Source organism: Ciconia boyciana, chromosome 23, assembly GCF_034638445.1.
Source record: "Ciconia boyciana chromosome 23, ASM3463844v1, whole genome shotgun sequence".
Taxonomy (NCBI): Eukaryota; Metazoa; Chordata; class Aves; order Ciconiiformes; family Ciconiidae; genus Ciconia; species Ciconia boyciana.
Window position 1 is genome coordinate 2123696 of NC_132956.1, and position 24950 is coordinate 2148645.

The 24950-nt window shown below is 50.8% G+C and overlaps 1 protein-coding gene across 1 annotated transcript in view; it reads left to right on the forward strand.

Annotated features, from left to right (window-relative positions):
• The window catches only part of PLXNA2 (plexin A2), a 177748-nt gene extending 153058 nt beyond the window's left edge, over nt 1-24690 (forward strand). Inside the window, exons 20-32 of the mRNA XM_072844595.1 lie at nt 458-692; nt 2183-2325; nt 3987-4255; nt 10423-10489; nt 11162-11308; nt 11768-11927; nt 12494-12597; nt 17497-17596; nt 19849-20039; nt 20662-20831; nt 22772-22984; nt 23318-23468; nt 24365-24690. Of these exons, the coding sequence (XP_072700696.1) occupies nt 458-692; nt 2183-2325; nt 3987-4255; nt 10423-10489; nt 11162-11308; nt 11768-11927; nt 12494-12597; nt 17497-17596; nt 19849-20039; nt 20662-20831; nt 22772-22984; nt 23318-23468; nt 24365-24460 (2046 nt within the window). The 3' untranslated portion in view covers nt 24461-24690. The remainder of the gene's footprint in view (nt 1-457; nt 693-2182; nt 2326-3986; nt 4256-10422; nt 10490-11161; nt 11309-11767; nt 11928-12493; nt 12598-17496; nt 17597-19848; nt 20040-20661; nt 20832-22771; nt 22985-23317; nt 23469-24364) is intronic.
• The last annotated feature ends 260 nt before the right edge of the window (nt 24691-24950 follow it).

Genomic DNA, 24950 nt, shown 5'->3' on the forward strand with positions numbered 1-24950 from the left:
GGAAAAGCCTGTCCCGGCATTAACCTCCAGCGTGGTTGCTCTGTAGCTTTCACATGGGGCTTTCTCTTCCTTCTCTGCTCTCTCTTTGCAGTCGCTCTGGTTTCTTGTCAGGGAAATTATCACCGGGTTGCTAATGTCCACGGTTTACAAAAGGGAGTTGAAAGCCTATAAAATGAAAGTCAAATGGAGCCATCAGATAATAAGAACAAAGCCCAGATAGTGAAGGGCTGGCACATTTATCATGACTTGAAGCCTCCCTGTATTCACATAAGCTGCACCCTCTGTGTTTGGAGGCAATCGGAGTTGCTATAGTCTCGGCTGAAAGAGAGGCAGTTGAGTGCTTCCTTAGGGGTCTGTACAGCCCGTGTGGTGTGGGCCCTGGCCAGGAAGGACGGGGCTTTGGGGCAGGCTGACGCCCTTACCTGAAGCTGCTGGTTACCTCCGTTGTGCTTTGTAGGTGCGTGTTGGTGGTATCGTCTTCTCCCCTGGTTCGGTGAGCATCATCTCAGACAGCCTCCTGACCCTGCCAGCCATCGTCAGCATTGCAGCCGGAGGCAGCCTGCTCCTCATCATCGTCATCATCGTCCTCATCGCCTACAAGCGCAAGTCCCGAGAGAACGACCTGACCCTCAAGAGGCTGCAGATGCAGATGGACAATCTGGAGTCCCGGGTGGCCCTGGAGTGCAAGGAGGGTCAGTACTGCCCGGGACTGGGCACCCTCTGCGTGCTGCAGCCCCGTGCTCTGGTCCCCAGCTTTCCCCACCAGAGCCACCCCAGTCACCCGATTTTTTGCAGAGGAGCAGGGTGCGTGCCCTGCGAGGCTGCGTGGGAGGGTGGGCAGCGACAAGCGTGTCAGCAGCAGACACGGCTCTGCTGCCTAATGTGCAGAGAATAGGATTAGAGCTTGATCCTGCTTAAGCGACATGCCTGGATCGCGTTGTGAGGACGGTGCGAGCCCCGGGGTGCCCGGCACAATATGCCCTCTTGTCTAATGGCCTTTTAGTGAAGGGCTTTTAAAAAGGCTGAGTGAGGTAGGGAGTGGAGAAGATTCGGACTCCCAAGAAACAGCACGTATCCCAGATGGAAGGCAGTAGGGCTGGAAAGGTGATCCAATCCCTCCTCCAGTCTCTAAGATGTGAGCCCAGAGCAGCTGGAGCAGGTCTGAGGGATAGGAAGAAGCTCCTCAAGCGTTTGCTTCTGGGAAATCTTGTGTGTTATTTGGAGCAGCTAGACCTGCCGCTTGCAGATTTCAACACCCACAAGTCTTGTCCCTTGCAACGAGGCGGCTGAGCCTGGCGTCTCTGCAGGGGAGCGAGGGTGGAGGTGGGCAGTCGTTTCTGTAGCTGGTGGGTTGAGACAAAAAGCGTTCTGGGGAGGGCTGCTGCTCTTGTTTCGTACATCCTTCAGCTGGAAGGGAGCTTAGTGAATCAAAGAAAAATAAATAGAAAGCTGCAAATTTCACAGTGTGACCTCTGTATATATAGAGTGTTGCATTGGATTTGTTCAGCTGATTTTAAAAGGATAGCCTTGAAAGCACAGGACAAAAAATGAGATATATTCAGGAAAGACCACAGCTTCAGCCTGGGCACAGCCTAGCCGGGGTACAGAGTCCTTACTGAGCCCACATTTCATACTTCGGCGAATGAACACAGGGACACACATAGAGCTGTATAACATGGTGATGTTATGTTACGAGAGGAAGAATAAATTCCTTCCTGACCCCTGCAGCAGGCAGTTTCTGCTTGGATTTGATCTGCATCAGATTTGATTATTTTGGCAACTGTTGATAGGGGAGGAGAAGAAGAAGAAAGGAAAATATGGGAGGTACCGAGTTATGAACATAGATCCTCGTTTCTATCTGCAGCCTTTAAAGGTGGTTTAGGTGTGTATACACAGGTGTGAACTGCATACAAATTAATAAGCATCTTTTGTTCTCGTCATCTGCTCTGTGCAGTGCGTGCTCTCTCGCTCTCGGCTGCTGAGACAGTCTCCAAGGGCGAGGGTCTGCCTGAGCTACCTGGCAAGCTCTCCTCTGAATCGGGTTCCTGAGCTGGCCCCTTTACGGTTGCTGCCGTGCCCCCAGGGAGAGCAGCAGCCAGCCCTCCCCGAAGCCTCTGCCCCGCAGCCTCGGCTCCCGGAGCTCACGTGTGTTTCTCTGTCTTGTTCTGTTCTCCCCGAATAGCTTTTGCAGAGCTGCAGACAGACATCAATGAATTAACCAGCGACCTGGATCGCTCCGGGATCCCGTACCTCGACTATCGGACGTATGCCATGAGGGTCCTTTTCCCTGGCATCGAGGACCATCCTGTCCTGCGGGAGCTGGAGGTAACGAACAGGCTGTGCCCCGGCCCTTCGAAGTTTCCCTGAGCCCTCGGGGAAGCCAGCGTGAAACCCCAAAGCGCCTTTATGCCTTCCACACCAAATCTTATTAGAGGCGCTGGGGTTAGCAGGATGAGCCCCGAGTTCTTTTTAAATAAGGCACTGGTGTTTTATCTCCATCGCACATTGCTTGATCCCGTTCGGTTTCTTCTCCCCAGTGTTGCTTTAGTTTTATTTTATGGGGTTTTGTATTGCTATAGGCCAGCAGCAAAGCATGCCAGATAAGTTATCGGTGTCTTTTTAAAGTCCTCCTTAATCACCTTGCGGTGCAGGGGAAGGCTGTGTGCCTGGGAGCATCCTGCCTGGAGCATCCTGCTGCTGCTGCTCTTCCATGGCGTGTCCACAGGAGGGCAAGCGCCGAGCCCAGGCACGGCCGGCCTCCCGCTTGCCTGTGCGCAAGCACTTCCATTTCCCTGGTTTTTCCACCAGTATGCGTAAATATATACATAAGGGTTTCACTGAGGATTTAGGAGAATAGTTAACAGACAAGGGTCCATCAGATCGCCTTGCAGATGGGCCCTGCTCACCTGTGAGAGTGCAAAAAAAAAAAATGATGGTGCTTCAAGAAACATTATCTGCCACCGAGCGTGGGGCTGCCATCCTCCACCCGGGATGCTGGAGGTCCCGGCCTCAGCGCTCCCTCTTGGACACTGGCATTGCTCCAGTAATTCCTGAAAGTCCCGTTGCCTTCACACCGACCGGGGGGTGGCCCAGATCTTCAGCCAGAGATGTAAGAGGAAGAAGTCTTGATTGCTTGTGCTCCAGGCAAGCATTGCTTTCCCAGGCAAGCACAGCTTAGCGTAATGCATCGAATTAGATTCCCTTCCAGTGGGCCACCGCCACTGAGCAGTTGCCGTGGTGTTGGTAAAGCTCAGCAGGCTTTGGACCAGCCTCTCCCAGCCCGTTCCCATGCCCTGAGTTTTCCAGTCCCACGCATTATGTTCGCTGTTTAAATTGCCAAATAAGCTGATCCTCTAGCAAACAAATATGAGTGCTTTTTATTTGTTTTACTCATGAAAAACAGAATTGCAGAAGTGATAAATGTGTTGCCAATTACACAGTTGCTTAATTATGTAACGTTAGTAAAACCAATACATAAGTCTCCAAGATGTTTGGTAAAGAGTTGCTTAATGTAGTTCATCATTTTCACTTGTAATGAATTACTTGAATCTGCAACTGGCTGAAAGCCTCAATTAATTTTTTACGCTTGTCCCATAATAAAGCAATAGTCTAAATTAGTATTTAATTTACTTACAAGAGTGTCACTTTTTGTGCAGAACAAGCAAAATTGTATGTCATTTATAGGGCTGTTAGCCTCAAAGCAGCAGCTTTATGGCATGCAGAGTACAGCTCGGAGCAATGATTAAAGCGAGCCGTGCTGAAGCGCTGGGGGAGGACAGAAAGAGTGATGCTTGTTTAGGACTGGCCAGAGACCACGTTTGGGGATGCTGAGACCCTGAGAGATGGGGTGCTGGCTTGTGCACCCCAGGTTAAAGCATTCACCCCACCCATAGTGCTGGCAGAATGACCTGCGGCAGTGCAGGGCTGCCCTGCGGTCCCTTGTCCTCCCATGCCTCGGCTGATGGTCGTGCTCTCCTCCACCACAGGTCCAAGGGAACGGGCAGCAGAGTGTGGAGAAGGCCTTGAAGCTCTTCGCTCAGCTGATCAACAACAAAGTCTTCCTGCTGACCTTCATCCGAACGCTGGAGCTGCAGCGCAGCTTCTCCATGCGTGATCGCGGCAACGTGGCCTCTCTCATCATGACGGGTCTGCAAGGCAAGCTGGAGTACGCCACCGATGTGCTGAAGCAGCTGCTCTCAGACCTCATCGAGAAGAACCTGGAAAACAAGAACCACCCCAAACTGCTCCTGCGCAGGTAACACAGGGGGACGGGGAGGAGACGGGGCTGCACAGCTGTGCTGCTGGTAGCATCCGGGGGCTCTGTGGGACCGGGGTGCTGGCGTTGGAAGGAGAACGCTGCTCTCCACGGGGGACTTTGGATGACCCATCCATTTCCTCGCCTGTCTCCAGGACACAGGGTTAACTCTACTGTATGATTCCATGGATGGTTGAACAGGGTCTTAAACTGGATCCAAGAGAGCTGTTACCTCTGATGTGTCTGTCTCACTCATAACCTCTTACCTTGCCCCAGCCCCAGCAGTCCCCCCTTCCCCTGGCTTGGCTGAGAGCAGGTGATCAAGCCAGCACTGTTGGTATCCCACAAGTGTGAGGTCGTTTCCCCGGTGTGCGAGACGCCAATATACACCCAGGGCAGAGGCGTTTTATTTCATGTCTGCGCAGAGATGGGTGCTAGGTGGTAGCTCCACAAAGCTAGCACAAAGTTCGGTCACGCAGGTACAGTATTTATACAGTCTAGTTATGCATAGGCATAAGTAATTACACAAAGCAGTTTTCCATTGGTCTACATTTCTCTTATTTCAGCTTAAAGCTACAGTGCTACTTTAATATTCTGCACACGCTCAGAGGTGAGGGGTCTCTGCTTGGGCCGGGGTCTCCAGCTCGAGGCGTGGGACTTTTAGTATTATAGTGGCGATAGTTCGCGTGAGGGTGCTTCTTATCACGCTTCTGCTAGTTGTTTCAGATGGTTCCCAAAACATCTTAATTAGCTCACATACTTCTCCAGGATGTGCTTTACTCCCAAGGACAGTAATTCTTGTTTAGACGTTCCACGTTCCATCCTGAGTCCCCCTTATCAACTTTCCGTAAGCCCTGGCCTTCCACCAGCTCCTGTTAGACTACCCTGTTAGACTACACTGTCACCTCTGCCATCCAGCTGCCTCCTTCCTGCCCTGCCCTGCCTGCATCCGCCTGACCGAGCTCTTGCATCTCTCACCTGTGTGTGCAGAGATGCCTGAGCAGTTCAGCACAGAGGTTTAGCCCCCGCTGCCAGTCCTGTGCGGGGCTGCTTCAGGGCAGCGTCGTGGCAGGGAGGTGAATGGCACAAAAACTGGAGCTCTCCATCGTGTGCACGTTGCTGGTACCAAGCAGCGTCCTGTGCATCCAGGCAGGGAAGAGGAGGCACCAGCTCAGGTACAGCAGGGTCTGGAGGAGCAGAGATGCAGCTCCTTAAGTCACCTTACTGGACTTTAGGCTCTTATGAGCAGGAGCCTGATTTCTTACATGTACAGTACTTAGGGTCCTTGCTCCCATGAGCTGTGGTATTATCGTGGCGAGTAAAGCATTAAAGACCTAGTGAAGAAGCGTACCCCTTGGATGGGCGGTGCCGTGAATTGCCCCTGGAGCCGTCAGGCTGGCCAGCAAGGCTTGGTCCCCCTCCTGATGGCAGCCCATCCTCTGCAGCCAGGGTGCCTGTGTGACCTTCACCCTCACGTGCCTGAGATATCTTGCAGGTATTTATGGGCTTTATCCTCGCAGCATCCATGTCTGCCTGGATGGAGCAGCAGCGTTTGTGTTTCACAGCGGGGGGAAGCAGCTCAAGAATGGATTAAGCACCTCACCCAAGATCGTGCTGGGAAATGGCAGAAAGAAAAAGGGGGAAAAGTGTGTGTTAATGTAGGCCAGATCAGCAGCCACAAGTAAAAGGCTACCCCTGTTCTCCATGTCGTGAGTCACCTCCATCCCGTGTCCCTTTGGGTCCTGGCTGTGCTGCAGAGCCTGGCCTCGGCCGGCGGCGGGAACACAGTTGCCCCATCGGCTGCGCCCGCGGCTCCGCCAGCATCTCGCTGGAGCGAGCGGATGAAGGCAAGGGGAGGATTTCACAGCTCCAGGAAAATTTCAGGGATTCCTCCAGCCATAATGAATATACTTGACAGGAAATTGCTTTAAATCTGGCTGTGTTTGCGGAGGCAATAACTCATATCGGAAAAGGAAGCCGTCTTAATTTCCCCGGTGGTTTGACGAGTCGCTGGGAAAGCGTCTTCTGCCTCAGCCATCAATAATGACTTTTCGCGGTGCTCCAAAAATACACGTCTGGTGATCAGAGCCGTGCCCGCTCCTCCCCGCAGCAGCCAGCAAAGAGATGGGCTGTGGGCAATGCCAGCAGTGCCGAGGCTGGCTGTCCTGTGCCAGGATTTAGCCATTTCTTGGGAAACCTACGGCTGGAGTCCTGTCCCAGCCCTGTGCCCCGCGGGCTCCCGGGTGGTGTTGGTGCACAAAACAGCCTGGGCTGGAACATCTTGCTGTGACTTAATAAGGAGTGATCAGCCACAAAGTGAGATTTTTTTTTTTATATATATTTTTTTTGAGCTCTCCGGTGGCAGCAGCTGATAATTGGCACTCGGTTCTTTCTCTCTTTCTTCCTTGTTTCCCCCTCTCTCTTTCTTCTGCAACTACCCCTCGCGGGAGACAGCAAAAAAGTTGACATTAAATCAAATAGCTGCTCTGGTTTCTGGCACAGAGAGCAGCACACAGCAGTTCAGAGACCTAGATATAGCAGGGAAAATTAATAAAATACATATTTATTTTTTGGGTTCTCTCAGCTCTTTTTGTTTAGTTTTGTTTTATTCCTGGTGCCGCAGAAAGTCAGAGGAGCAGCCAAGGCACAGGTTGCTGGCATCAGACTCCTTTGGAAAGTCATCCCTGGATCGTGCTTTGCCCTTGTTATGCGGTCAATACGAGAAGGGTTTTCTCCAAGTCCAGGGATTCTCCCCTGCCACATTAATCTTCAGGAGCTTATTCTTTATTTTTAGAGGCAGATCTATAAGAGTGTTTCAGATAGCAACCCAGCGACGGAGCAAGAGCGATGCCTGCCGAGGGGCAGCCCAAAGCCCCGCAGCAGCTATTGCTGTGGCTCAGCAGACCCCTCCTCGCTCAGCAGAGAGAAAGAGAGGTCAGGCCCCGTGGCGGCAGGCAGAGTTTAAGGGATGGCTTACCCAGCCCTCCAGCACCGATCCCATTTCAAAGGCAGAGGAGGCCAAGGAAAGTATATACAGCAGGCTTGTTTGCAAGGAGCCTACCGTGCTCGTGCTGCACCCAGCAGTGACGAAGGCTATAAGCAGCCCCTTTCCTTGGCCAGTGTAGGACAGCGATGATTAACTTTATTGTTGGCCATTCCCGGGACCGATGTACTGCAAATATCTCACGGTGTCAGTCTGTGTCGAGATGAGAGTGAGATTCGCTGCTTGGAGGTAAGGAGAAATGGGATTTGACAGAGATGCTCCAAGGTGTTTCTTTTTTGCTGTTCCATTCAGCTGATTTTGTATTTCTGACAAAGAAATGAAAGGGAACAGCTAGGCACGGGAGTATCCGATACCCTTCTCCCACACAATATGCCCCAGCTTCTCTGTCACTCCGTATTTCAGTTATTTTTACAGTGCTGGTGTTGGTGTCAGGCCATGAGCAGCCAAGAGGGATGGGACACAGTATTACTTCACTGGTAGGGCTAATCGGGAGGCTTGCCAATTTTTAATTTAATATTCTGTTAACAAAGCAGTTTATTAAATTAATATTCACCCTGAAGTCCTGAACGTATCATTTTCTGAGTTTTTCACCCATTCTTTGGTTTGTATCATTGACTCTCCATTTTCTGTGGCTCATTGGTGCGGCAGCGTGCTAGTGGCTCTCCTCCTTAATTGGGTGACTGAAATATTTTAAACGGGAGAACAACGTGTGCGTCAATTTGTAGGATGAATTTTTAGGCAGTTAATCAATTCAGGCTTAAATTCTTTGGGGATCTGCAGACATTTTCACAAATTCCTGGCAGATGTTGTGATCCTAAGAGATGGTGGATAACGTGACCCCAGGTCCGTTTGCTGACTGGCGTCAGTTTTTGTTTGCTGAAATCTGCGACCCCTGTTTATGCTTGGTCTGCTTGACTTTGTGATCAAACCCTGTTGCTTCTATAGGATGTGTTTGTCATTAAATGCCGGAGTTTTCAGACATGCGGGATGCTGTATAGATACATACCAAGGGGCAGTCCTTAATTCAAGGCAGCAGAGCAGATGGGGGAGAACGGGGAAAAGGGGTCCGGAGCGGGATGGTGACTCGCTCCGAGTTCAGGGTACGGGCAGAGGCGGAGGCTGGGAGCATTGCCGTGCCCGCTGGGCATCTCCTGAGCAGGCTGGTGGCACGGTGATCAAAAAGGCAGTTGGCAGGAATGGCAGCGGGAGCAGAGCTGCCGGCCGAGGGGCTGAAGGCGCAGAGAGGTGCCCAGACCCAGCGGGGCTGCTGCCTTGCTGCAGGTGAAGGTGCGGGGAGGCATGGTCCCCAGAGGAAGGGGTGCTGCAGAGGGCGAGGTGTTGGATCCGCCCCTCGCGGCTTGATGAAATTTGGACCAGATCCTGGTATCGCACGTGGCATGAGGGGAAGGCTGGCAGCCATGGCAAAGCCACGGTGCAGAGAGCCAGGCTGCCCGGGGTGACGTTGGCAGCGGGCTCGGCTGGCGGCGGAGCAGCCCTCCCCTGCCTGCCTGCCATCCCCAGCCCGAGCTGCGTGGCTGGGGCTCAGATGTGGACTGTGAGACACCCTGCCACCAGCACTGCCACCCTGTCCCAGGAAGAGAGGTTGTGGTGCTTTAAGGAAAGTCTCTGGGTCCTGCAGAGCCAGCGTTAAAAACTATCATTAGGAGCCATTGTATTTAAATTAGAGATAATCTTGGGCACAATGTGGGGAGAGGACGCTGGGTGGGACTGGCGAGAAAGCTGCAATTTCCCTGCCATTGTCACTCTGCTGTCCCTGATTGCCAGCAACCGCTGCAAATCCCAGTGATTTACTGAGCCAGGCTGTAATTTGCACCACGTGCGAGGAGCCGAGTGTCACCAGGCTCCCTGTCACCAGCCCCATCGGGGCTGTGATGGGCTGTCAGCTGGGCAAGCTGCTGTCAGCTCCGTGCAGCGGGGCGGGGGGACAGCGCTGGCCACATCCTGCTGCCCACCCGCTCCAGGGCCGCGGCCCCGGCTCAGAGTACGGCCGGAGCCGTGCCAGCCTGCAGCCGTGCGGTGCCACTGTCCAAGTGAGCGATTTAGATCGCTCAAAAACATCGCCGGCAAAGGTATTAGCAAAAGTGGTTTTAATGTGATGTATAAAAGTGTGACTTAACGAAGATCGACGGCAAGGTTCACTCTATTAATTACTGCCTGGAAGAAACATACACAGGAAAATGGGGTTACACTCGAGTTGAAGTGCTTCACAGAGAGACCGGGGATACAAAGGGTACGGAGGACCCTCCCGCGGAGTCACGAGGTTCAGAGTAGACCCCCTTGCTTTCTAAACTCCTGATGGAGCTTAGGTGCGGCCAGGTCCAATCTTAGTCTCAGACTTGGACAATGGTTTATGTCTAATGGAAGGAATATGAAGAGTCATGAAGACCCTCCTGTTGAGTCACGAGGTTCAGAGTAGACCCCCTTGCTTTCTAAACTCCTGATGGAGCTTAGGTGCGGCTAGGTCCAATCTTAGTCTCAGACTTGGGCAACAGTTTATGTCTAAGGGATTATATATGCAAGATTTATCAATTCAGCACGCAATCAAAGTTACCAAGACAGAATCAATGTTACCATACTACAAGGTTATGTGCGATATCGGTCGCTTACCAAAGATCTGCCGTTGGTAAAAGGTCTCTCTGCCTCGAGGAGCAACCTTGAGAGGTGTCCCTGCTCACGGGGAGATCACTGCCGTGCAGCCACGCTGCCTAGCAGGGAGAGCTCAAAGAAGGCTTACTTTGGCTGTCATGTTTATAGATAAAGTGGTTGGCTTGTAGTCAAATTACATGCGATAGGAACGATATGCATGAGACTCCTTGTACCCACAACTTTCTTTGTTCCTTGATAAATGAGTCTTGGAAAAGCCACCCGCTATTCATGCATTAACCGCATGATGGGTGTTCCAAGCTCATATGCATCAATGCTCACTGTGCCACTCTGCTCCTTTGTGGGTTTTCGGAGAACAGATCAGGACCAGAGGATCTTGGTCCTGGTCATGGCTTTACCTCCTTTGGAGCCTGTACCAAACTACTGCTAGTTCGGTTAAGAGGTCGAGTGCATCTGTCACACCACCCGGGGAGATCTGGGGCCTCCGATGTGTGGTTTGGTTTTGTATGTAACGTGCGTGTCCTCCTGGCTTCCCTAGGACCGAGTCAGTGGCTGAGAAGATGCTGACTAACTGGTTTGCCTTCCTCCTCCACAAGTTCCTCAAGGTAAGGAGGGATGGAGCTGAGACCCCTCTGCCGCTTTGCTGTCTCACCCACCAGCCATCCCCGGGGTGAATCGAGGCTTGAAACTCTCAGTCAGGCTCCAAGTCAAAAGGTGTTGTAGCAAGGCAGGAGAGGTGGAAATTTGCTCGGAGATGCCTACACCTGGGGCTGCTGTTACCTGGGCTGAGCCAAGCTGTCACAGCTCCGTGCTCAGCCTTCTTCAGCCCTCAGATCTCCTGGTGTAACTCTTATGTAATGGAGTTTCTGTTGCACTTCTTTAGTACTTAAGAGAAATTCTCACTTACATCTCCGTGCCTGGGCTCCCATATTTTTTAACTTTATTTGTGGTTTTGGAAGCCCCACAGAATTTGCTTCATGGGAGTGAACAATGGGATCAAGATCTCAAATTCCTTTTTTTACAGCCATATAGATTTAGTAGAGATTTACCAAGCCAAAGACAACATACCCATTGAGCAACGGAGCTCATGGTTTTGGCTGTCCTCTCCAGGAGCTGCTGGGGGCTGAGCCTGGATTGCACATGTGCTGAAGATTGAGTCAATGGGACTATGCCTCTGCTGAAATGAAGCATGTGCAAAACCTCTCTGCAGGCCAGTGGCCCTGGAGAAGATGCACCTTCACCTCTGTGTTAGTTTTGCTGTCTGTCTCGTTGTGTAGGAATGTGCTGGAGAGCCGCTCTTCATGCTCTATTGTGCCATCAAGCAACAGATGGAGAAAGGTCCGATTGATGCCATCACAGGAGAAGCCCGTTACTCCCTCAGTGAGGACAAGCTGATCCGGCAGCAAATTGAGTACAAGACTCTGGTGAGTGATCACTGTAGAAGCTGCCATTGAATCGCTTCTGTCCTCCCCACTTGGACATGAGCTGTTCTGACCTTCCAGTGATTAGGACACTACCGTGGAGCACAAGTGTTGCCAGTGCAATAAAGCCTCATGCTGCTAGACCCATGCCCAAGTCAGGTGTGTCCCTAATTTGCAGATACAAATAGCCTGAGCTAAGGTTTTGAAAGGCAGGGTTTGAGGGGAGCATTTTATCTCCCTGTGCATTGAGCATTGCCCTCCCTCTAGCAAATGAAAACGGACATCCAGGGCTCCTATCTTAATAATCGTTATAAAGATATACCAGATGCAACTGCAGTGACACAAATAGGAATGTAGCGGGTTTTTTATGAGAAAGGGTTGTTGTGACAGGTGTGGTTACAGTTCTCCTGGATGCTTGTCTGTAGCCCTTTCGAGCATGGTGTGGTTCTCCTTCCCTTCCAGATTCTAAACTGTGTGAACCCAGAAAATGAGAACAGTCCAGAGATTCCTGTGAAGGTGCTGAACTGTGATACCATCACTCAAGTCAAAGAGAAGATCCTCGATGCAGTATACAAAAACGTCCCATATTCTCAAAGACCAAGAGCTGTTGACATGGACTTGGGTAGGAGCCTCCCTGCCTCATAGGAAGGGGAATATCAGAGAGGTGGTTGTTAGCAGTGATTCTCCGTGGGTTTTGCAAAGCTTAAAAGCTAGAGCTCAGGCTGCACAACGACACACACATTTCTGCCCCTAAAAAGCATGGGCGCTGCTCCTGCCAGATAGGTTTTGAGCTCTGTGGGATCAGATAATTGTCCATTGACCACAGAGCAAATGATTCCTGAAGCCTCCTTCACTCTGCTGAGCAAAGCTTCTCACCAAGCTTGTGTATCTTACTGGAGCCAGGGCGGCAGAGGTTCCTGCGCCTTAATTTAGCTAAACACTGCAGAACCCCCTGCATGGGAATTAAAATGCTGCACTTCGCTGCAGGAAAACTATCAGTGTGACATTCTTTGTAGCTGTAAGATTTAAGAGCAGAATTTAGCTTTCTCTGGGTGCCTGTTCCTGGGGGGTGGGCTTTTCCACAGGCTCTTCTGTCCAGTCATTACTTGGGCCAGAACTGGATAGAGCCTGTTAGTGCCTTTTCCCTCTCTGACCATCGTGTCTGCCTGGTTTTTGCCTCTCCCGCAGAGTGGCGGCAGGGCCGGATAGCTCGTGTGGTCCTGCAAGATGAAGACATCACCACCAAGATTGAAGGAGACTGGAAGCGCTTGAACACCTTGATGCATTATCAGGTAAGAAAGCAGCCCCAGCAGACAGCTCCCAGAAAGCTGCCAGGAGGGAAGAAAAGAGAAGCAGAAATTTAATTCCCAAGTATCTCGTCTACCAAGACAGACAGGGAGGTCACATTTGTATGATAAACCAGAAGGGTTCAATGTGCTTACGTATTAGATGGGAAAGCAACCTTGACATGGATCTTAAAGAAACTAGCAGAGTTGAAAATTGGCTAAATTAAAACCGCCGGCCGTGCTAGTGAGATAGAGGGAGCAGTGGCAAGGGCTGAGCTGCCGCTGCTGGAGACGCGGGGCCAGGGGAGGGATGGCACGTGGGGCTCGGGTCTTCACGTGGGGATCTGAGACAACCAGGAGTGCAGCAGGGAAGGAAGAGGAGTGTCTGCCTTCCTTCCAAGCTTTGCAAACACCACACGATCAGATGATCTGATGCGAAGCGCAGGCTGCAGCGGCAGTTCGTCTCTTACACTCGTGATCTTCCTATGTGTTGACTCTTGAGCATCGTGCAAGGAGTGAAGAAAGGAAACAGAGCAAATACTTCAAGTAGTGTCACATGGGAGGGTCGAGAGAGTGCTGCGGGGAGGTACGGGATGAAGCCCAGTCAAGAAAGGGTGAATATCAGGGGCTACTTCTTGACAAAGTGACATCAAACCTCCTAAGACGCAGACCTAGTCTTCCAAGCCAAGTAACAGGAGCTTTGCCACTAAAGTCATAAAAAACTAAGCTAGACAGTGAAGATGCTCTGTTGTGCATCGGCCAGGGTGGGCGAGGTGACCTAAGAAATTGTTGCCATCTTTAGCTTTTGCCGCGTGCGTGCCCCAGCCCAGCCCAGGCTGCCCTGGATAGGCGTGGATCTGTTGGAAAGGGCTTCTGGTGGTGTGCGAAAGATGGAAAAGAGGTAAAGACGGAGCTGAGGAAGGTTTGGTTAAAGAGAATCAAAGGCTTTTCCTCAAAGCCTGTCTGCAGCAGAGGATAACTGCATTAATTGGGACCTGTAACCTGCTACTGTCCATCACTACCTACACAGAAGTGTTTAGTATTTAATCTGGCATCTTTCCCTGTTTATACACCATCTCAAGTCCATCAGCGTGACTCATGCTGTGTAAGTTGAATGTGAGCCAGTATTGACAGGAGCCATATAATCAGGGAGCGAGGCAGGGAGAATGGCATAAATATGCAAAGTGCATGTAAAAAAGCACCTCGAGGGTCAACTTTTCCAAGCAGCCCGAAGGATTTAAACACGGATTACCGTAAAATGTCATACGAGTTGTGCAGATGAATTCCATTGTTTCTAAAATCTGTTTTACCTGACAGTTGCAAGGGATTAACCAACATGCAGGGAAGCAGCGAGACTTTATTATGCCTTGATCTTTAAAAGTCATCTAAGGAAGTCACAAGTGAAAGCCAGGTTTGTCTGATGTGTGTTGGTTGCGAGGTGAGGGAGTACTTTCATTTTAGCGCCCGTGGGAAAATCTGAGCCACAAGTTTACCCTTAAAATAAACAAAGTCCTTGCAGCACTCAAGATGCTGCAGCTATTCCTGCCATTTGAATGTCAGATTTGCTCCGGAACAAAGTAGAAGTTTGCTGCCAAACACCTCAACGGTCGCAATTGCACGTGTCTCTCCCCGCTCTGGCCCGAGCTCTGCGCAGCCCCATAGAGCTGTTTCAGCCATAAAAAGAAGCCAAGCTCTCTGCACTGCAACAGAAATCTTGTCAAGGCAGGGCTTTCGCCAAAAATAAACACTGCCTTTTTTTTTTTTTTGTGTTCCTACCAGGTTTTTTTCTGTTTGAGTAATAAGTGTTTTTATTAGGTATCAAAAATACAGATGCTCCAGGACTACACAGTAAAACCAATATGTGGGCAAAGGCACAGCTTAGAAGAGGGTATAAAACCATTTGAGTTTCAAGAGCTGCTGTCTGACCATTTGGACAGGAGTGCTACGTATAAAACGGGTGTGGTTCAAGCCTTAAAAATGAAACCTAGAATTCTCCAGCTTCTGGAGGACTGGTGAAGATGCTTTCTAAATTTCTAGAAAAAAGAAAAGCCAGCTCTGTAAAGCGCTCTCCATCTTTTATTCAGAGCTGTCTTGTCTTTATTCTTGGTCAGATGCCATCTACTTTTATCTGCTGGTCTGAAGGCAAAGCGATCTCTGGATTTGCAGGCAGTAATTGGAGATGCACAGCCCGTGTTTCCATCCGATAACACCTGGCATTTCGTAGTATTTTGGAGAGACGCTGTCACCTGGGAGTAAGCACTGAAGCAATGACCAGAAACCGCCTGATCCTCGCAGCCTTGCCCCTGCTCCTGATTTCTGGGGTCCCGTTGCTCCGCAGCCCCGTTCCCGGCAGCTCCTGGGCTCCAACTCCTGCCGGGGACCGAACCAGCCTCCTCCCGCTCCCCGTGCTCTGGGGCAGGGTGGGGAGGCTCTGCGGAGGGCAGTTATTTAACGCCAAGAGTTTCTCAGCTCCACACTTGGCTGCTGGATTTTGACACTATTATGTTTGTTTTCTACATGTTTAGGATGATAACAATACGACATATATCTGCATCAACTGATCAAATGTATTTTTCATGGGAAGCCTTCACGTGCAAAAGCCAGATTGGATTTAAAAAGAAATATTAATCTTTCTGTAATATTTTTGAACCACTTTATAGAATTATATAGACAACTATATGCTTGCTGCTTATTCCTTCATTTATAAAAATAGTTGTATAGGTTAAATAGGTGTAATTCTTTGTTAAATTCTCTGGAGCTTTTAAACTGAGTTGAAGGAATTGTATTACATTTGTGTAGTATCCTTTTGTTTTTCATGCCTATTAAACTCCCTGGGAGAGTCTCACCCCACGTGGCTTTACTCAAGAAAAATGAAACACTGAATTTAATATCAAATGATTTACAGTGGCTCATGCAGGGTTAACTCCGAGGCAGCAGAGCATGAATACCTGTCAGCCACTGTGAGTCTGGAAGGGCCGAGAGACTAGAAAACTATTTTAAATGAAAAATTAGAAGCAGAGAGGAAAGATTTGTGTGGAAAATGAGACCCAGGAGCTGAGAGTGGCATGGACGTGGAGCCAGCATCCTTACTGCATCCTCACTAGCCCACGCAAACGCAGTGTGGTTGTCTGGGCTTCTGCACCGCTGCTCTCCCTGCTCCAGGTTTTATTTTTATTTTCTTGAAGGTGTTTTGTGCAGCATGTTTCCAGCTCGTAGAAGAATCAGAATATTTATAAAGTTGTAAAACAGCCAGCCAGCTTCGCAAGCGTCTCTGGGGTTTTATGGGAGTGTGGCAACAGCAGAGCGAGATGGGAAACGAATGTGTGTTACATCTGATGCTAATTTGCACGCTGGTATTTTTTAGCTGACAAGAGCCATTCGACCCAAAATTTAGAGAGTGAGAGTGCTCTGTGTGTGTGGAATTTGTAATGCCTCTCTCCCGGTTAACCACAGCCCTGGTAGAAATGGATCCCGGCACGGCGGCCGGGGAGCTGCTGCCTCCGCGGGAGCACCCTGGGCTGTCGGCACGCTCGGGTTTCTCCCTAGTGAATTGAACTGAAGTGGCAGCTAATAACAGCCTAAGAAAATAATATCACCACTGATCGTTTCTTCCATTGACTTAATAAATTGGATGAAGTGAGGCAGGAGCAGAAGAGGAAATAACAGAGGTGTTTGAAGTGTTTTGCTTAGTGTTTTGTACTGTGACACACAAGTGACTATTATTTCCACTATCACTAGCAATAATAATGACTCGCATTTACATGAAACCTTTCATCTGAACGCAACCCAAAGCCTTGGAGGGAGCGTTAGGCAGCGACGATCGCTGTGTGCGGGTCAGCTCGCGGCGGCGGACGCTGTACAAACACCCCTTCTGCGGGTAGCGTGGGGAGATGCTGGGCGAGCAAAATCCACTGCTGCCCTGGAGCTTCCCCGTGCGTAGGGACAGTGCCGAGTCCCTCGCAGGACTCCTGGCAAATAACGGAGGACTTAGCCCCAAAAGCAGTTTCTCTGGCATAAAGGGGCATTTCTTTTGTAGAGCTCCTCTAAATAATGTGTTGGCTGGGCCCCGGCGGGTCCGTCAGCCCGCGAGATGCGGTGACTCCACTCTGCTCCCTCGCTGTGCTGCACCACGGGCCACAAGTTCAAAATTAAAAGACACTCAGGCCCATTCGCTGGAAACCTGCAGATTCTTAATTAAGGGAAATAAGTTAAAAAACTTCCAGTGACTACTAGATTTATAGGGAGGATAAAATTAAACATGGCTACTAAAATCTGCTGTAACAAAATCTTGTTAGCACTAATGTTCATTTATAGTTTGACTTCCCAGCATTTAATTCCTTCTCTGGTGCAGTAGAGGGACTGACAATTTAATACCCTGAAAGATGGCTTTATGACTTGCTTAGCTGTAAATCAAACTTTTAAAGTTTGTAAAAATTGCTAAAATAAAAAATGGTTTAATAGGAATGTTTTATGGTCCATAACGTTATTATAGCCCTTTTATTCCCTCTGCATTGTTACTTTAATTGGATCACAACAATTCTTGAGATTCTCATTTTTATTGGATAAAACGTAATCTTAAATCAGAACAACCAAAAACATCTTCAATATGTCTTTTGATTTATCACTCCTTTCCTTCAGTCCCTTGCTGTGGAGCTGCTGCCGACTCAGCGCGGAGCTCAGCCGGACCAGGAGCGTGTCCCTGCAGGGGCTGGCCGGCAGGATTGCTCCCCATGCCCTCGTGCCGTGCCGTGCCGTGCCGTGCCGTGCCGTGCCGTGCCAGCAGCTCCCTGCTGAGGCTGGGCCCTGGGGATTTGTGTTACCTGCACTTGCTGGATGAGCAGCTGGTGATCGCAGTGCGGATGGTGGATCTTGCTGATCTTTTCTTCTCATCCTTTGCCTCCCCAGGTATCAGACCGCTCAGTTGTGGCTCTCGTTCCCAAACAGACCTCCTCCTACAACATTCCTGCCTCTGCCAGTATATCCCGGACGTCTATTAGTAGATACGGTAAGAAGCAGAGTTAAGGGCTGGGAGATGATGGCTCACGGGTAGCGACTGGGCATTGCTCCTGCTGCACTGCATGTTTTAGAGCCAGCCTGGAGCTTGCAGCTTCACTTGAGAATGTATCGTGATGGGGCTGGTATTGAAGCTGGCTTTGTTGCAGGAGGCCAACACCTGAAGGGAATTAGGTGGGAGAAAAAGCAGCAGCTTCCCCCAAAGAACCACACCACGTCAGCCAAAATTAACGTACATTCATGTGCCAAACAGAAAAACATCCTTGGCTACTGTTTTTTTGCAAAGGCTTTTCCATCTATGAGCAGAACAGCAAAAAGATCAGAGAAACAGAGAGGAGGGAAAAGGAAATGCCAAGCCCAGGAGCAGCCTTTGGAAATGTGGGCCTTGGAAAAGCCAAGGGAAAGGCTTTTGGCTCGGAGGGGACGGATGCTGCAGGGCACCCGTGGGGCTCCCGCTGCAGGAAAGCAGCTTCGTGTCCCTTGCATGTAAGCAGGGCTGCAGGAGAGAAACGCCTGATTCCTTCCTCTATTTCTCCTCTAAGTGGAGGATCCTGAATTCTTAGCTAATGGGTCAAAAATGGGTAACGGCAGTCTGAACTCGGCATGCTCGGATGTACACACCTGGGAATTCATTATTTGCATAATAGCAGGGCTCGGCACTTCACAGAGGGTCCCTGAAGACGCTGCAGCCTGGGTAAATGAGTCTGCAAGGTGCCAGGTGTGCGTTTATAGCACTAAATCCACAATAATAGCAATAATATACTTCCATAAAAGGCAGCAGTGGCAAAATCTCTAGTGCGCTGATCTTTCATTATCTTTCATTTTATAGAGTGTTTTCCAAACGAAAGGTCTCCCGGCAAACCCGTCTCCTTCTCTTGTTTATAGCTCCCAAAATAATGTTGTTTTTTTTCTCGAGCAAGGGTTCTGAGGAGCCGTCCACAGGAGAATCTTTAGGCAAAAGCCAGGAGAAAAGGCCCTTCTCCCTGCGAGGTGTAGTCCAGCCGAGTGCCCAGCGCTTCCCGCGCTTCGGGTGATGGAAAACCCGAGGCTGGGTCACACAACCCGAGTCTCCAGTGCTCATTGATCTATGTCAGAAGGAAAAGCTTTTGCAAACTACCGATGTGAACTCTCATTGCTCATGTAAAGATTAATACTTCTAATTGTGCAGACAGAATTTAAATGAGATACTTATTTACTTCCCCCATTATATATCAGTACAGAGCTATGTTTAAAAATAGAATTACTAGATGCTTCCCTAGCTGTCCCCCTGTCTGTCTCCTTAATTATATCAGTTGGAGTACTCATTTATCTAAGCCTTAATCAGGGATGAAAATCTAGCTAGTTTGGTAATGACTTGCGTATTTCCCTCGGCTGATTTATGATTGATCCCCTTATTCTCGCAGAGGAGAGTGAGCAGTGAATTGGAGGCTAAACTTGAGAAAATGCACGAGGTTCCCAGAGAACAAAGAAACGTAGTGAGAGGGAGAAAAACCCAACAACGCGCGGTTGTGCTATTCAGCACCGTGTCTCAGCTCGGAGACACCGTGGATGGGAGCCAGGGAGGCACATTCTTTGGGAAGTTAAATATATCTCGCATCCATCCGCGGTTTCCGAGCAATTAAGGGAAAAACCTTTGTCTGCTCCCCTTTCCCTGCTGGGAAGGAGGACAGACGTGGGGACAGCAGGGAGGCCGCCCCGCTCAGCCCCGCGGGTGGCACGGCAGGGATGCAGGACTGGCCGCAGGCTCTGCAGTCAGTGCTCAGCTTGAGCCCTTGTTGCGCTAATGAAAGGCTCGAGAACAACAGTTTTCTTCTGCCCTTTGTGCTGGGCAACTTGTTATTATTTAGAAAATACTGATATCGGGACTCCGTGCTGCAGGAGTTGGTGCCCAGAGTTAATGTGTACGCGCTGTAACTCGTGGAGATGTCTTGCATGGACTTGTATTATTGAGTTCACGTAAGTAAAGGATGTGAATGGAGCAGAAAAGTCCCACGTCTGAGTGTGAGAACAGAAAGGCTCGAGTCTGAGGGACTCTATTCCGTGAAGACCAACATGCATCTTTGGCAAACACCGAATTTTGTTGGTGCTTGGGTGGTATTTCATTTCATTACCCCATTAAAAAAAAAAGCGAGTGCAGATGATTTTGGCGTTAGCGAGCACAGTGGCATGCATCACTGAGAAGAGACAAGGAAATGAAAAAGGGGTTTGCTTTGAGCATGACCAACTTCTCTTCTTGACATTCAGACTCCACCTTCCGCTACACCGGCAGCCCCGACAGCCTGCGCTCCCGGGCCCCCATGATCACCCCCGACCTGGAGAGCGGGGTCAAGGTCTGGCACTTGGTCAAAAACCACGACCACGGAGACCAGAAGGAAGGAGACCGAGGCAGTAAGATGGTGTCCGAGATCTACCTGACCAGGCTACTAGCTACAAAGGTAACTGCCGTGCGCTAAATTCACTTGAGAAATGCATAGGGAGGTCCATCTACACACACTTGCCGGGGGTCCTGTGCAGCCCCTAATGATGCTCAGCTCCAGGGGGTGGGCACTGACCCTGCCAGGCTCTCCTGGGCCCCAGGGGTCCTGGAACAGCAACAGGAACACAGCCCACATTTCCTCATGCTGCAAGGTGATCGCTGCAATACTTCATTCTTCTGCACAGTATTAAAACACAAAGAGTAGGAGAGATGCAGCAGTGCCTGTAAATATTTAACCCGTTTCCTTGGCCAGAGAGAGTTTTCCTGCCTTTCACCATGTGTTCATCACTGCAGATAACGCAGATTTGCTTTTGAAAGCAAAAGAAATTGTTTCAGGTTAGAAATAAAGAGTAAGTGCAGCCGAGAGTAGCTGCAGGCTGGAGCATTCCCCCGGGGTCCTCCGGCAGCACAGTCAGCGTTTGTAAAGACCCCGACCTTATTTATTCCTGTGGGGTCTGTGGCGGCACTTTGCAGGGCTGTGCAGAGCTGGCAACACCATCTGGCATCCCCTCCTGCCACCGCTGCCTAGCCAAGCGTGCGCCCGTCCCTCCCTTCACCTTCTCGGTTGCTGCTCCCATTAGGGTACGCTGCAGAAATTTGTGGACGACTTGTTTGAGACGCTGTTCAGCACCGTGCACCGTGGCAGCGCGCTCCCGCTGGCCATCAAGTATATGTTCGATTTCTTGGATGAGCAGGCAGATAAGCACGGCATCCATGACACAGATGTGAGGCACACGTGGAAGAGCAATTGGTAAGAATGGAGGAGGAGGGTGGAAGGGCGGGCAGACCTGAGCATTGAGCAGTTATCTGTGTCCTGGGGAGAAACAGAGGTGGGGAAGGGCTTTGGGAAGGCTGGGAACAACCAAGTCCCGTAGCTCCAAGGCATGAGATGTACCACGAAGCCGTGCTAATGCTTTTCAGCCAGCACCGCTGCTGTCCCAGTGCCCCGTGCAGATGTGGCAGTGGGGTTTGATCCTGGTTCGTGCTTGCCCCCCCCGCACACACATGAGCTGAAACCCCAGTGCAGCGTTAAACCACGAGCCCGGCTGTCTCCGATTCCTCTACCCGGTGGGAGCTGGGCACTGGCCCCAGGCCATAGATCCACACACCTGGACGTTGGAAATCGCTGGGTTTGCAGAGCCAGCCGGCTAGCAGGAAGCAGGGCTCCATGCCTGCACCACCCTGCCCGTGCAACCCTGCCTGCGCAACCGTGCTGTGGCGTGAATGCCGGCACAGGCTGGGAGGGGAGAGCTCGGCGAGCGGCTGCACCGTCCCCGTCGCTTCGGGCAGCAGCTGGAGCATTTGGGCAGTGGGAGGAGGTGGCAAGGGGGGAAGGAGCCAGCCCCGCGTGCCACCGGCTGGCAGGGACTGCAGCCAGGTTAAGCCTTCTCCAAACAACAGGAGCTCTCACATCTCTGCCTCTGCTGTTATTTTAGGATTAAAAGCTCCGTGGGTTAGAAATTTACCTCTGTGAGGAAGAAAAAAAAGTACAACAAATGGTTGTTCCCTGAAGACTTTGTATTTTCTCCCAAGTCCCTCGTGGTTTAAAAGGCCTCTAATCATCATGGCTGCAAAAGCTGGGTTGCCCGCTAAGGCTGTGGGAAGCTAAAAACAATTTATTGAAAGCCTTAGAAGAAGGAGTTATTGGGATAAAAACTCTAGAATCACAAAAAAGATGAGACTTCTTAAAGCAATAAAAAAGAAAGTGCCGACCAGCAGAGTTTGCTCTGCCAGAGCCACCAGACCACACGAGCCCTGGTCCTTCCTTCTGCCCCAGGGCACGGGCAGCTCGGGAGAAGGGTTAAAATTTGGTCTCTGAACTAACAGCTCTGCTGAGCACTTTGGCTGGCTGCAGCATTCCCAGAAAGGGAATTTTGGGGGGGAGGTGGGAGAAGGCTTAGGTTCGGAGCAGGTCAAAGCGAACGGGGGCTTGGAAGAGGGAGCTGGGTAATGGGGGCCAGGGGAGCTGGCACTGCCTGGGATGCGGCTGAGCTGCTTGCCCGCAGTGCAGCAAGAGTTAAGGCTGAAGCCTTCGGTGCAGCTAGCTGGATAGATAGAGGGAGCTGAGACTTGAAAGGTAATAGAAAGCAGCAGCTGTTTTTTTGATCCTGCTATACAGCCGAAGAAAAAAGGAATAATAATTCCCCTTTGATTGCAAAGGCTCGGGATTTGGGGACAAAGCCTCTGATGCCTGCTGCACCGCTCGCAGATGACGGGCTGCGGAGTGGCCGGGCAGCGGCTGATTAGCAGGAGGGCAGCAGCGCGGCTGCCCTGGGCTCAGCCCTGCACCGCAGACTCCCGCTCTAACAAACTCAGTTTAATGGGCTCCTCGCAGAGCCGCTCACCGGTACCACCGAACGCTGCTCAGCTCTGCCCTGGCACAGCCGGCCTGCCCTCCGCGCCTGCTGCCCGCCTGGCTCTCGCCTTCTCCACCTTTCCGTGCAGGATCAGACCCCAGAGTGGCTCCCGGGGCGCGCAGGGCAGCAGTGTCCAGCCCAGGCATAGCGGGACCCATAACAAGCAATCCAGGCAGGACTGGGCTGACCGGTGTTTGATGAACCTGGCCCAGCTCCTGTTCAGATTATTGCTTCTTCCTACCATTTGTATTCTGCTCAGGAACACAAACCGCAGCAAGTGTCCTTTCCTAGCCTTTGTCTTAACATTTAATTTTGTTTCTTGATTTCCCTACAGCCTCCCTCTCCGATTCTGGGTGAACGTAATCAAAAACCCCCAGTTTGTGTTTGATATCCACAAAGGCAGTATCACGGACGCCTGCCTCTCTGTTGTGGCTCAGACCTTCATGGATTCCTGCTCCACCTCAGAGCACCGCCTGGGCAAGGATTCCCCCTCCAACAAGCTGCTGTATGCCAAGGACATCCCCAGCTACAAGAGCTGGGTGGAGAGGTGAGCAGCAGTGCACGGGCGGCAGCAGCGTGGGTGCAGGGCCGGCCTGGGCGCTCCAGTCCTGCCCGACCTCCTGAGCCGAGCAGCTTTGCTCTCGGTGGCCGATGATGCAGCGGGGTGGCTCTTGCAGCAAGCTGGTAGCACAGCTCAGCACTGCCGAGCATCGCTGCTCTTATTTTCACCTTTCAGACCAGGATCCCATTTTGCTAGATGTAAGCATAAAGCGAAATGATGTCCTTTTCCCTGCAGAGCTTAGTTTAAATCCCAAGGACAAGAGGGGCCTTTTGAGCCTCCGTGTTTCTCATGGCCCCTCTTGGCCCTTCCTTCCCGCAGGTATTACGCAGACATCGCCAAGCTCCCCGCCATCAGCGACCAGGACATGAACGCCTACCTCGCTGAGCAGTCGCGCCTGCACTCTGCCGAGTTCAACATGCTGAGCGCGCTCAACGAGATCTACTCCTATGTCAGCAAGTACAGCGAAGAGGTGGGTGTCCCCTGGGGCGGGCACATGCGGCGTGGGAGAGGAGCTGCGCTTCTGGGCGGCAGCGGGTCGGGCAGCGATCCCCCGCTGCCACCCAGAGCTCCTTCCTCTGCCTCACCCTTGATGCAGCACCACCGTAGCTTGCACCGCTGCTGCCCAGCTCTGTTCTGTTCATGCACAAATTGGTTCGGGTCCCAGCCATGCCTGTAGCGTACTTCCCAGGAGGACTGAGAGCTAAAATATTGTGGGAGCAACTGCATTCCTCAGCCTTGGCGTACGCCCAGTGCAGCCCACTCCTAAATGCAGTGGAAAATCGTCATGACCCAGTGAAGCTCCCCAGAAACATCCCTGTCTTTTGGGAACAGCGTGGTACAAATCCCATGTTGCAGTGACGCAGACTCCTGTTTGCAAAGAATCCCTGGCAGCGTGAGCTCCTTTAATGAATGCATCACTTGAAACCAAGTTCTCGCCATCTGTTCCACCCCTTCATTTCAGTGTAAGAAGAACCTGTTTTGCAGTTGTGTCCATTAAAAGGAAGGGTTTTGTCATTTAATTGCATGTATGCGTTTATGATACAATGCCATAGCTGTTTTCCGATTAGGGTTCAAAAATCTCATAACTTTCATGCTAAATGAGACAAGAAAAGTGGAGTCCAAGGTACAGGAGGGGGAATGATTGTGTTCTGTGGGTAACGTGCACCGAGCGGTCCAACAAATCAATGAGCGCGGCTGCAGCATGGCAAAGCGCTCGTCGCGTTGCTTTGCAATTCGTTATTTGAGTTTCACACATCCACATTTCAAGTTGCTCACATCTTGCTGCCCACCCACCTCTACCACCCCCTCTCGCGCACTGACTTCTTTCTCTTTTTTTTTTTTCCCTTTTTATTTCCTCTGTACCAGCTCATTGGGGCTTTGGAGCAGGATGAACAGGCACGTAGGCAGCGTCTGGCATACAAAGTAGAGCAACTTATTGGTGCCATGTCTATTGAGAGCTGAAGAAAGGTTGCGGTGCTCACGGACGGCAAAGGGCAGAGGATTGCTCAGACTCTCGGGAATTAAGAGGGAGAACAAGCAAGAAAGGTGCTGGACACATAAATACCAAGGCTCTTCTGGAGGGAGCAGAGACTGGCCCAAGGACTGACTGTGTTCAAAATCATATAGGATCTGGTTTGAAAAGGCAGGAAGAAAAAAAGACAAAGCATCTCAAAGTCAAATCAAGATGGATCACTTCTTCGAGCATACATGGAAAGAAGGAACCTGGAAAGTCTGGATGTCTCCATGACTGCTGCTTTGCATGAAAATTGTTTGATGTGTATTAGAAAATAAAACTTTATTTAAAAGGTTTTTTTAAAAAAAACAAGAAAGAAAAAGGAAAAAAAAAAAGAAATAGAGCAAAAACCACAGAGGCCACAGAGAGAATCCTGGCAACAAGGTCCAGCTCTGAATCCTGTCCTCGAGAGACTCCTGAGGACGCGGCTCAGGCATT